The sequence below is a fragment of the Oncorhynchus kisutch genome, linkage group LG5 (assembly GCF_002021735.2).
Source record: "Oncorhynchus kisutch isolate 150728-3 linkage group LG5, Okis_V2, whole genome shotgun sequence".
Classification (NCBI taxonomy): domain Eukaryota; kingdom Metazoa; phylum Chordata; class Actinopteri; order Salmoniformes; family Salmonidae; genus Oncorhynchus; species Oncorhynchus kisutch.
In genome coordinates, this window is record NC_034178.2 from 21,807,160 (window position 1) to 21,819,360 (window position 12,201).

Consider the following 12,201-nt stretch of genomic DNA (forward strand, 5'->3'; position numbering starts at 1 on the left):
ACATAAGTCATTTTTCCAACAATTGTTTAGAGACAGATTATTTCATATATAATTATCTGTATCACAATTCGTCGGTCAGAAGTTTACATGCACTAAGTTGATTTTGCCTTTAAACAGCGTGGAAAATTCCAGAAAATTATGTCATGGCTTTAGAAGCTTCTGATAGGCTAATTGACATAATGTGAGTCAATTGGAGAAGTATCTGTGGATGTATTTCAAGGCCAACCTTCAAACTCAGTGCCTCTTTGCTTGACATCATGGGAAAATCAAAAGAAATCAGCCAAGACCTCAGAAAATAATTGTAGACCTCCAAGTCTGGTTCATACTTGGGAGCAATTTCAAAACGTCTGAAGGTACCTTATTCATTTGTACAAACAATAGTACGCAAGTATAAACACCATGGGACCACGTAGCCGTCATAACGCTCAGGAAGGAGACGCGTTCTTTCTCCTGAAGATGATCGTACTTTGGTGCGAAAAGTGCAAATCAATCCCAGAACAACAGCAAAGAACCTTGTGAAGATGCTGGAGGAAACCGGTGCAAAAGTATCTATATCCACAGTAAAATGAGTCCTATATCGATATAACCTGAAATGCCGCTTAGCAAGGAAGAAGCCACAGCTACAAAACTGCTACAAAAAAGCCAGACTACGGTTTGCAACTGCACATGGGGACAAATATCATACTTTGGTCTGATGAAACAAAAATAGAACTGTTTGGCCATAATCGGCACCGTCATGTTTGGAGGAAAAAGGGGGAGGCTTGCAAGCCTTAGAACACCTTCGCAACAGTGAAGCACGGGGATGGCAGCATCATGTTGTGGGTGTGCTTTGCTGCACGAGGGACTGGTACACTTCACAAAATAGATGGCATCATGAGGCAGGAAAATGATGTGGGTATATTGAAGCAACATCTCAAGACAGGAAGTTAAAGCAAATGGGTCTTCCAAATGGACAATGACCCCAAGCATACTTCCAAAGTTGTGGAAAAATGGCTTAAGGACAACAAAGTCAAGGTATTGGAGTGGCCATCACAAAGCCCTGACCTCAATCCTATAGACAATTTTTGGGCAGAACTGAAAAAGCATGTGTGAGCAAGGATACCTAAAAAACTGACTCGGTTACACCAGCTCTGTCAGGAGGAATGGGCCAACATTCACCCAACTTATTGTGGGAAGCTTGTGGAAGGCTACGATATTGGGAAGCATTTCACTCTTAGGCCACAAGTGTTGTTTACAAAGCATGTGATGAATACAATTTGGTTTAATGCCTATATTTGAGCCTCCATTTTGTTGTCAGCCCACAGTTTATAAAATAATATATGCCATTTAGCAGACGCTATCCAAAGCGACATACGGTCATGCATACATACATTTTTCATAGGAATCGACTGAGCCAAATAGGACCAATGTTTTCAGGAAGTCCACTGTGTGTGTCTCTATTTGAGCCTCCATATTGTTTTCTTTCAGAAGGGCCACCATGAGATTCGGGAGATCCGTCAATTCCACTTCACTAGCTGGCCTGACCACGGTGTGCCCTGCTACGCCACCGGCCTCCTAGGCTTCGTCCGCCAGGTCAAGTTCCTCAATCCTCCCGATGCCGGCCCCATCGTGGCCCACTGCAGGTACATACTGACCATGCTGGGTGGGTCAAATAACATAGGACTACTGGGATGACATATTTATCACTCATGGCTTTCGTATATGTATTTATGTATTCCTTTTTCATCAGATAAGTTGACTCTGAACATATTCATTCAGTATGTCAACGGCCTGTGCACTACAAGACTATTAGCCTGCTGAACAAAAGCCTTGGCATTAGCTCAAGGTTCTAACTCAAGTCTTCAGGTCTTAGACGTATTTCCCCGTCACAGTAATGGGTTTCGAACAGCCTCCATTACATGACTGCTTAGTAACTTGCTGTGGAATCAGACAGCAGAGTTCATTCCCAAACTATAGGGCAAGAAAAAATATGGGGGCTGATTAATGGAACTATACTCTCTGATTCAGGTAACTCCCAAATACCTGCACACTCTCTTTGACTACCACCTCCTACTACCCCACAGGCCCATGCACTGTCCAGATCCCCACAGAAATAACTACCACAGTAGCTAGGAGCCGTCACTTTCATCTTTAGTGAATGAGCGAGAGCGATGGGAGACTAAGGCCTCTCTCTCTGCTCTCTCTCCTCCACCCTTCCGCATCCCACTCAAACATCCACCCCTTGAGACCGAGGCATTTACATGTAGCTCAGACAGACAAAGGGGGAGAGGTGGAGGGAGGCTAGGGGGAATGGGGGAGAGGGATGGAGGGAGGGAGTGCATGTACACAATGAGATGTGACATTGAGAGGCTGCTAAGTGGCAAAAATGCAATTTCACTTTTGGCTCGGGACTCTCAAAACAAAGCAGATGTGACTAAGACTTTTTCAGAGTGGATTAACTCAAGTGTCCGGTGCTGTGCTCCCATGAAGCACGGGGCACCTTTCTACCTCTCATACATCCAAGGACGAGAATGGAAGAGACTATGGCAAATGTTATACTGCCACTTTATTCCCTGCCCCTTCTGATCTTTGCACTCTCATACATTGGATTGATGACATTAACCTTCAAGGATTGTTAGGGAAAAAAGGAGGGTTCACACCTGTCGCGGGAGAGTGACATCCACCATATAATCTCTGATATCCCGACCTTGGAGAAACGTAAGGCTTATCAGCACTTAGCAGCAGGGGAGAACAACTGGCAGTCGCCCTGGAATGAGGCAAGGAACACAATGTCCTTATTGTAATTATGGGACATAAATCATCAAATACATTTTATAAATGTTATAACAACCCATCTATACTAAAAGGAGGGACAAATTACACGACTGCAACTTGTAAAACGTTACTGTCTGGTAGCTAGCAACATATGCTAGCTAGCTACCTTAGCATTTTTCAGCTTATAGTAATTTAGACATCCAGTTAGCTAACCAGCTAATACTAGCTTTAACTTGCTCACAAGCCATTAATAATCTACTAGCTAATCAAACATATGTTTTCGTTATAAATTAACTCTACTACAGGCTAAACATTTTCCTTACCTTTACAGAGGTGACAAAAACCAATGTCAATCACAAATGTATTCTACTTTAGCTAGATACTGTACTACCCATGCTCACTGGCAAGTTTCTTTCCTGCCCCCCAATTTTGACAATGCTTTAAGTAGTCATTGTTTAGTTAGGAACTCCTCTCACCTGGTTGTCTACGTCTTAATTGGACACAAATTGAAAGGAAATAATCAAAACCAGCAGACACGCAGTCCTCCAGGAATCAAAGATGGATTCAGTTAAACCTGTGGATCCAGGTGTGTTTGGGCAGTCAGTACCATAAATAAATAAAGTCATTTCTAGACAAAAGCCATCTCTCTCTCTCTTACCCTGTCTTATCCTTTGGGACATTGTAGAACCATTCAGTTGAGTGCATTTGTGGCACAACTCATGTGTGAGTGGAGGCCGGCTGACTTGTGTCTCTTTGAGCACTTTCGCTGTCTGTCGTCATCCATATCACCAGGGATGTAAATGAGCTGTCACAGTACCATATCGAATGCTGCCTCTTAATCTTCTCTGCTCCTACAGCAGAAGATAATGGAGAAAGAAAGAGAGGGAGGAGATTAGAATTTACAGGCTGTGCTAAGGGCCATGATATACGTGCTGAAGGGCAAGTGGGGGGGAATCACCATGGCACCTCCAGTGGTCTCTGCTGCGGTTAGATATGACAATAACCAATGGGTGGGAGTGTAGCAAGGGTAAGCTGGTAGTAGTATGAACATATTGAATAGCTAGTTTTCTCTGTCTGTAACGTCACTTGGGGTGAGTAAGTTGCTAGTGTTGAGAGAGAGAGAGACTCTGTGTATAGTGCTGCAGGAGTCTCTTAGTTTGAGTCAGGATTTACATACCTAGAATGGAAAAGGCTAGATGGAGAGGGGTGCTAGGGTTTTGCATAGGTGTTTTTGCAAGGTGTTCGTAAAATTATACAAAACTGTAAATGGTGGACAACCCTGTCACTGGTTAGTTTTAAATACTACTAGTGTTAAAACTACTCTTCACAAAAGCCTTTATTCTGTCTCATCTAAAGACGCTTGTAATCCCCATAGCAAGACTATTCGCTATAACCATAGACATAGATAAGATATCTATTGGCTTTGCTAGATAGCTAGCTATACAAATAGATAGCTACCCACTGGGTCAGTTCAACGTCTAGTTTTGATTTACAATTGGTTAAGTTGTCAACTAATGTGAATTTTATGTGAAATCAAAATCGAATGTCACCCTTTCATTGGATTTAGGTTAAACGTTTTTTGGGAAAAAATACTAAATTCCCTTACATTGATGACTTTTTGCAAATCCAATCACTTTTTTCATGTTGATTCAACATCATCACATATATTTTTTGGGTTGAAATGACGTGGAAACAACATTTACTGAACCAGTTTTTGCCCAGTGGGTACTGCTGTGACTAGCTAACTTCAATGCAAATGTATTTAGTGAGCATTGAATAAGATAAACAACAGGAAGCTAGCTAGTTAACCATCTGTAGGAACAGGAAGTTTATTTTACTAGCAAGCAAATAAGCATATGTGGTCAGCACTGACCTACTAGGTAATCATAACAGCTAGAACAGAAATGGGAGAGCTCTCACCGGCTTCATATCCATTGCACAGCAACACATTTTTAAGTATATCTGAGTTTGCTAGCAAGCTCAATAGCTAGCTAGCTAAATAGCAAAGTCCTGTCTGTAGATGGCCACCCGCTAGGTAGGTATTGTTTATTAGTTGTCAAATTCACAAATTCACTGGTGTCGCAACATAATAAATACAAATACAAATGAAACCGTCAGTTAGCCATAATGCCATGTGAAAGTAGCTGATGCAAACTAGCCACTTGTGAAACGCAGTCCTTAAAAACATCCTCCATCTTGCTAGGTCCTGCGTAGCTCAGTTGGTAGACATGGCTCTTGGAAAACCAGGTTTATGGGTTTGTTTCCCATGGGGGACCAGTAAGACATTTTTTGCATTTACTACTGAAAGTCGCTCTGGATAAGAGCATCTGCTAAATGTAAAACATTTAACTAGTTTGTGTCCTGGGAATGTTTACACTAGGGCAATAGGCAGAAAAGGCATTGACATCAAAAAACTCAAACTTTTTGCATGTGTCCCATTTAGGGGAAAGGGAGATACCTAGTCAGTTGTACAACTGAATGCCTTCAACTGAAATGTGTCTTCGGCATTTAACACAACTCTGAATCAGAGAGGTGCTGGGGGCTGCCTTAATTGACATCCACATCTTCGGCACCCGGGGAACAGTGGGTTAACTGCATTGCTCAGGGGAAGAAAAACAGATTTTTACCTTGTCAGCTCTGGGATTTGATCCAGCAACCTTTCGGTTACTGGACCATCACTCTAACCTCTAGGTTACCTGCCGACCCATATTTCCGACTAGACTAGTCCCCGTAGCGGCACACTATATTTAACGTACCTCTCATTCCTTACTCCATCGCTTTTCTACGATCCAAAGCGTTGTCGGTTCAAGTTCTCCTAAAAACGTCAGCCTGGCTTTTGAAATACAATGCTCCGATCACTCGCCCACCGAATTCCCTCGTTGAGCGCTGACAACAAATGTCCAATGGAGCTACATGGAGGTTGGCAGCCATTCCCCCACTTAACTGAAATATAGATGGGATGCAGATGAAGGCCAACAGGATAAACTTTGGCCCACAGAGCGTAGGCCCCCATTGACAGACTGCGGAGTAATTTCACATTTCCTGGGGCACTCCTTGGCCGATCTCCCCCTGCCAGGACCCAGTTGTTTGCCGCTCTCACCATTAATCACCGGCAGCTGACAGGCTGTCTGACAGGTTGCCGAGTTACTGAGTGGCCCCCAGCTCCTGAGATCCGGAGCTGGGACATGTCAGAATGCTGCCGAGTAAATGATGGCTAAGCAGCCCCCCTCTCTTACCTCTCCTCTACCTCTTCTCCACCACTATCTCCCTTCCATCACAACTCCTTCCCTCCCTTGCTCCATCCCTCCCTCACAGCTCATTCTGCTGGGTGTATTTCCTTAACTCCTAACACCGGGGTAAGGGGGAAATAGCTCTAACCCCTACCTGTCACTCGCAGGGGCTGATGGAGTGCGCTGTTTGTCAGCACCATAAGGCAGTCCTGCCTCTTTTGGCTAACTTTGGGAGCGCAGCGCGGTTCAACATATGTTTATCATAGGGCATGTGTCTTCATGTTTTGCCGCCTCCGCTAACTGTGGCAGGTCAATTACAGAGGATAGATTAGGAACTGCACACTCCAAAAGGGTTCTTTGGCTTTCCCCATAGGAGAACCCTTTGTTCTCTTGTTCCAGGTAGAACCCTTTTTGGTTCCAGGTTGAACCCTTTTGGGTTCCAGGTTGAACCCTTTTGGGTTCCATGTAGAACCCTCTGTAGAAAGGATTCTTAATGGAACATAAAAGGGTTCTACCTGGTACGAAAAAGGGCTCTTCAAAGGGTTCTCCAATGGGGAGAGCCAAAGAACCCTTTTAGGTTCTAGATAACAAACAAAAAATTGAAGAGTGTACTGTAAAGACAAGGCCTTACTGGAGACATTGATTACATTTAAGATATATATACTGTATATTTCACCTTTATTTAACCAGGTAGGTCAGTTGAGAACAAGTTCTCAACACAGAGTTCCACATGGAATAAACAAACATACAGTCAATAACTCAATAGAAAAAGTCTATATACAGTGTGTGCATATGGCGTAAGGAGGTAAGGCAATAAATAGGCTATAGTAGCAAAGTAATTACAATTTAGCAGATTAACACTGGAGTGGTAGATGTGCAAGTAGAAATACTGGTGTGCAAAAGAGCAGAAAAGTAAATGAAAGCAATATGGGGATGAGGTAGGTAGTTGGATGGGCTATTTACAGATGGGCTGTGTACAGCTGCAGCGATCAGTAAGCTGCTCAGATAGCTGATGCTTAAAGTTTGTGAGGGAGATATGTCTCCAACTTCAACGATTTTTGCAATTCGTTCCAGTCATTGGCAGCAGAGAACTGGAAGGAAAGGCAGCTAAAGCAGGTATTGGCTTTGGGGATGACCAGTGAGATATTCCTGCTGGAGCCCGTGCTACGGGTGGGTGTTGTTATGGTGACCAGTGAGCTGAGATAAGGCGGAGCTTTACCTAGCAAAGACTTATAGATGACCTGGAGCCAGTGGGTCTGGCGACGAATAGCCAGAGTGCCAGCCGACGAGAGCATACAGGTTGCAGTGGTGGGTGGTATATGGGGCTTTGGTGACAAAATGGATGGAACTGTGATAGACTGCATCTAATTTGGCAGCGTGAGTGAAGAATGCTTTGTTGCGAAATAGGAAACCGATTCTAGATTTAATTTTGGATTGGAGATGTTTAATATGAGTCTGGAAGGAGAGTTTACAGTCTAGCCAGACACCTAGTTATTTGTAGTTCTCCACATATTCAAAGTCAGAACCGTCCAGAGTAGTGATGCTAGTCGGGCAGGCGTGTGCGGGCAGCAATCAGTTGAAGAGCATGCATTTAGTTTTACTTGTATTTAAGAGCAGTTGGAGGCCACGGAATGAGTGTTGTATGGCATTGAAGCTTTAACAGTGTCCAAAGAATGGCCAGATGTATACAGAATGGTGTAGTCTGCGTTGAGATGGATCAAGGAATCACCCGCAGCAAGAGCAACATCATTGATACCCTCTGGTACCAACACAGCGACTGCCAGAGGTCCGGACAACAGGCCCTCCGATTTGACACACTGAACTCTATCTGAGAAATAGTTGGTGAACCAGGTGAGGCAGTCATTTAAGAAATAGTTTCTCTCTCTCTCTCTCTTTCTCCCCCCTCTCTCTCTCTCTCTCTCCAGTGCCGGGGCTGGAAGGACAGGCTGTTTCATAGCTGTGGACATTATGCTGGATATGGCCGAGAACGAGGGTGTGGTGGACATCTTCAACTGCATCCGCGAACTGCGCTCACAAAGGGTTAACATGGTGCAAACCGAGGTTGGTGAAGAAATGTACTGATTAGCTTGTGTGTGGATAGTGGGTAAAGAAGAGGACAGTACTCTATCATAGTTGAAGCATTAGTCATTACAGTGCCCTGCAAAGGAAGTAATGATACATAATGACGCATAATGGTACATAAAAAAATGGTACAGTGTTTAAAAGTGCAGTTAGCCAAATAGCATAGCATTAGCCATCCTTATACCTAGCGTTAATATGGTATTTTTAGGTTATCATTAGCCATTCACATGTTATTTTGTTCAATGGTACTGATAGTAGTTACAAGCAGTTACACAGTTAGCATTTGACATCCTCATACCAAGTGTAAAGGGAGTGCAACCAACGTTCAAAGTCACAGCAAGTCTGTTAGCGTAGCATTTTCCATCGCCATGGTAAAGGGTTAAAAAGGCTCAAACAGTAGTCTGCTATGGCTAGTCTTTCCCAGACAATCACCAGACTGATCCTATGCCATAACCCACTGCCCACAGTTAGTTGTTCTGCATGAAATTGTCAGCAGGCATATTTTAAAGTGAGTCCTATGGAGGGACACTGTAAAGCATAGAAATAGGATATTGTGAAGCTTAGACATGATCATGTAAAGTGAGTAATATGCAGCGAGAGTCTCTAAAGCATAGAAATGTTATCCCCATACCTTGAAACCAGATTCTATTTCTATGGTCTATAAGCCTGGGCCTTATCTGCCAGACAGGCCATTTCAGGCTATTAGGGTTACATTTTCCAGTGGATCATGCAGTCAGTGATGAAACAGTGGTTCTTAGTGGAGAAACAATACCTGTGAGATAATGTGTGTGTGTTTGAGATCAACTACATTGCAGTCGGGCTAAACAGAATCACTGATCTACAAATCACCTTGCGTCCAAACTAAGTACTCATTATTTTATAAAGATGAACAATTCTGTCATTCTCATCTTTCTCAAACTACTCCCCTCAAATACACTGAGTGCTACTTCAATGTCAATAGTGAGAACGACAAAAGGGCTACTAGTAAATATGCATCAGTATTCTCCATAACTACTACTGTTTCATTAACTTATGTGTACCTACTAGACTGATATGCATTGTATATTCTCAACGACTCTGCGACTTGCAACCATTCGTACAAACCATCAGCACGCGTGATATCACTACTGATCAAATGTGTGTCTCCTCAGATATATTTCCCAAGTCAGGCGAGCCTAGCTACCTCTGGAGAGTTCTCAGTCATGCATCTTCCATCCCAATGATCCTATTAATATTAAATACATGCTGAATAATAGATAACTTAGTTCGCACACATTTTTATTCTGTGAATGAGTTTGCAAGTGTGTTTGCTAAGTGTGGGTTACGACCGTGGGAGTTTTGCAGTCACCCTTAAATAACGGTGATACAACAGCAACCTCCACATTACCTTCTCTGGCAAAACACACACCATATCAAATACAATCTAAGTTTATTTGTTTCATGCACAGGATACAGAAGGTGTAAATCATACAGTGAAGTGGTTATTTGCATCGTAGAAATAAATAAAAAAACAGAACGTGTCCAGATTATAAATGTTTTATAATTATTAGATGACACTTACCTGAAAAAATGTGAAAGAAATGTTATATCCATCCCCAGCCACAACTAGCTAAGTGGATGGGTCACTATTTTCTAGATATGTACACATGCTCATGAAATACAATAGATGGCCATAATCACCCCCAGACACACCTGGCTAATTTGATAGCTAGCTAGCTAGCTAAACAATGAACTGACGTAATACCAACTCATATGTGGAATAACCTTCAAAAAGTGGATGTGTAATTACTCAGTCATCAAACTGTGTTCTTACTAATACCACTACCTATAACTACTATGTTTGTACTATAGTTATTAATGTGTAGTTGCATAGTAATAGTGGAAACTTAATGTAAAGTGTTGCCGACAACTAATTATGGTTTTGTATATCAGTGTACAAGCAGTCAGAGTTGGACTCGTTACCTGTATGTTCTGCTCTGTTCTCGAAACATTTCAACAGTACATGTGGATTGAGTCTAGTGAATAGGGTCCAACTAGTTGTTGAAGTGCTGTAAATAAAGTGTCCTTTTGTGTGTTGATGTTGACCTGAAGGGTAGAAATACATGAACCTCTTTTGTCATCTCATGTCATGTTATTTTACATCATCTCATGTTATGTATTGTGTCCTACCCCAGGAGCAGTATGTCTTTGTCCACGATGCCATCCTGGAAGCCTGCTTGTGTGGAAACACAGCCATCCCAGTCTGTGAATTCAGAGCCATATACTACAACATTATCAGACTGGATCCACAGACCAACTCTAGCCAAATTAAGGACGAGTTTCAGGTTTGTCTGTCTGTCTGTCTGTCTGTCTGTCTGTCTGTCTGTCTGTCTGTCTGTCTGTCTGTCTGTCTGTTTTCCTCTTAAGAGGTATGACATTTTCCTTTTCCCCCTAAGATGGGTGACATTTTCTTTTTCCCCCTAAGATGGGTGACATTTGCCTTTTCCCCCTAAGGTGGGTGACATTTGCCTTTTCCCCCTAAGGTGGGTGACATTTGCCTTTTCCCCCTAAGGTGGGTGACATTTGCCTTTTCCCCCTAAGGTGGGTGACATTTGCCTTTTCCCCTAAGGTGGGTGACATTTGCCTTTCCCCCCTAAGGTGGGTGACATTTGCCTTTTCCCCCTAAGGTGGGTGACATTTGCCTTTTCCCCCTAAGGTGGGTGACATTTGCCTTTTCCCCCTAAGGTGGGTGACATTTGCCTTTTCCCCCTAAGGTGGGTGACATTTGCCTTTTCCCCCTAAGGTGGGTGACATTTGCCTTTTCCCCCTAAGGTGGGTGACATTTGCCTTTTCCCCTTAAGGTGGGTGACATTTGCCTTTTCCCCCTAAGGTGGGTGACATTTGCCTTTTCCCCCTAAGGTGGGTGACATTTGCCTGTTCCCCCTAAGGTGGGTGACATTTGCCTGTTCCCCCTAAGGTGGGTGACATTTGCCTGTTCCCCCTAAGGTGGGTGACATTTGCCTGTTCCCCCTAAGGTGGGTGACATTTGCCTTTTCCCCCTAAGGTGGGTGACATTTGCCTTTTCCCCCTAAGGTGGGTGACATTTGCCTTTTCCCCCTAAGGTGGGTGACATTTGCCTTTTCCCCCTATGATGGGTGACATTTGCCTTTTCCCCCTAAGATGGGTGACATTTGCCTTTTCCCCCTAAGATGGGTGACATTTGCCTTTTCCCCCTAAGATGGGTGACATTTGCCTTCTCCAAGAACAAGGCTTTGTAGCTACCGTTAGGAGGCAGTATGAACTCGGCAGCTAAGCACTTGTGCTCCGTATTCTCTCTGAGATTAATATCCCATCACTGTATCAAGCACAGGTCTCAGATCTGTAATCTGTCTCATAATGTATGATGCGTATCTCTCTATCGCACTCCCAATCTCAATATCCCTCATTCTCCCTCATACATAAGTCATCTGCAGCCTTCGCTTCAGTGAAGTATTTGCACTTGTTGAAGGCACTGACTACCAGTAATGCTGTTATGTTGGAATATGGAAATCAAAGAAAATAGGGGCAGATTATTTATTTCCGTGGGTTTATTTACTCACCAATTCGTTCTCCACTACTAGTCTGGGCAGTTGATTCAGGGCTATGTCATTGTGAGTGTTGCAGAGGAGGTGGTTTGGAGAATAACGCTAGCCGAGGGAGAAACCTTGCCTGAGACCTGAATACTTGTGTTAGTTCCCAGAGACTAATGTAATGCCTATATGCTTTAGCTTAGAAGAATATTGTATTATAGTATTGCGAACATCTCGGGTTGGAAGGTAATACCCAGTAGGTTACAAAAACGTCACGTGTCGAAGATGAAAATAGTCAGCAAGTCTTGTTAAGACCATGTAGGTTAAGACCTGATAAATAATTGTAAAAATAACGTGTTCGCTCTCCCAGACTCTGAACATTGTGACTCCCCGGGTTCGGCCTGAAGACTGTAGCGTGGGACTGCTCCCCCGGAACCACGACAAGAACCGCAGCATGGACGTCCTGTCTGTGGATCGCTGCCTGCCTTTCCTCATCTCTGTTGATGGAGAGTCCAGTAACTACATCAACGCTGCCCTCATGGATGTAAGTTAATCTCTCTCTCGCTCTCTCTGTCTCTCAACCACTG

At 43.4% G+C, this 12,201-nt stretch overlaps 1 protein-coding gene across 4 annotated transcripts in view; it reads left to right on the plus strand.

Moving 5' to 3' along the window:
- The window catches only part of LOC109890760 (receptor-type tyrosine-protein phosphatase T-like), a 484,190-nt gene that overhangs the window by 447,016 nt on the left and 24,973 nt on the right, over positions 1-12,201 (plus strand). For all 4 annotated transcript variants that reach the window (XM_031824663.1, XM_031824659.1, XM_031824662.1 and 1 more), the window contains 4 exons: positions 1,468-1,622; positions 7,910-8,045; positions 10,241-10,390; positions 11,985-12,158. In XM_031824663.1, coding sequence (XP_031680523.1) covers positions 1,468-1,622; positions 7,910-8,045; positions 10,241-10,390; positions 11,985-12,158 — 615 coding nt within the window. The remainder of the gene's footprint in view (positions 1-1,467; positions 1,623-7,909; positions 8,046-10,240; positions 10,391-11,984; positions 12,159-12,201) is intronic.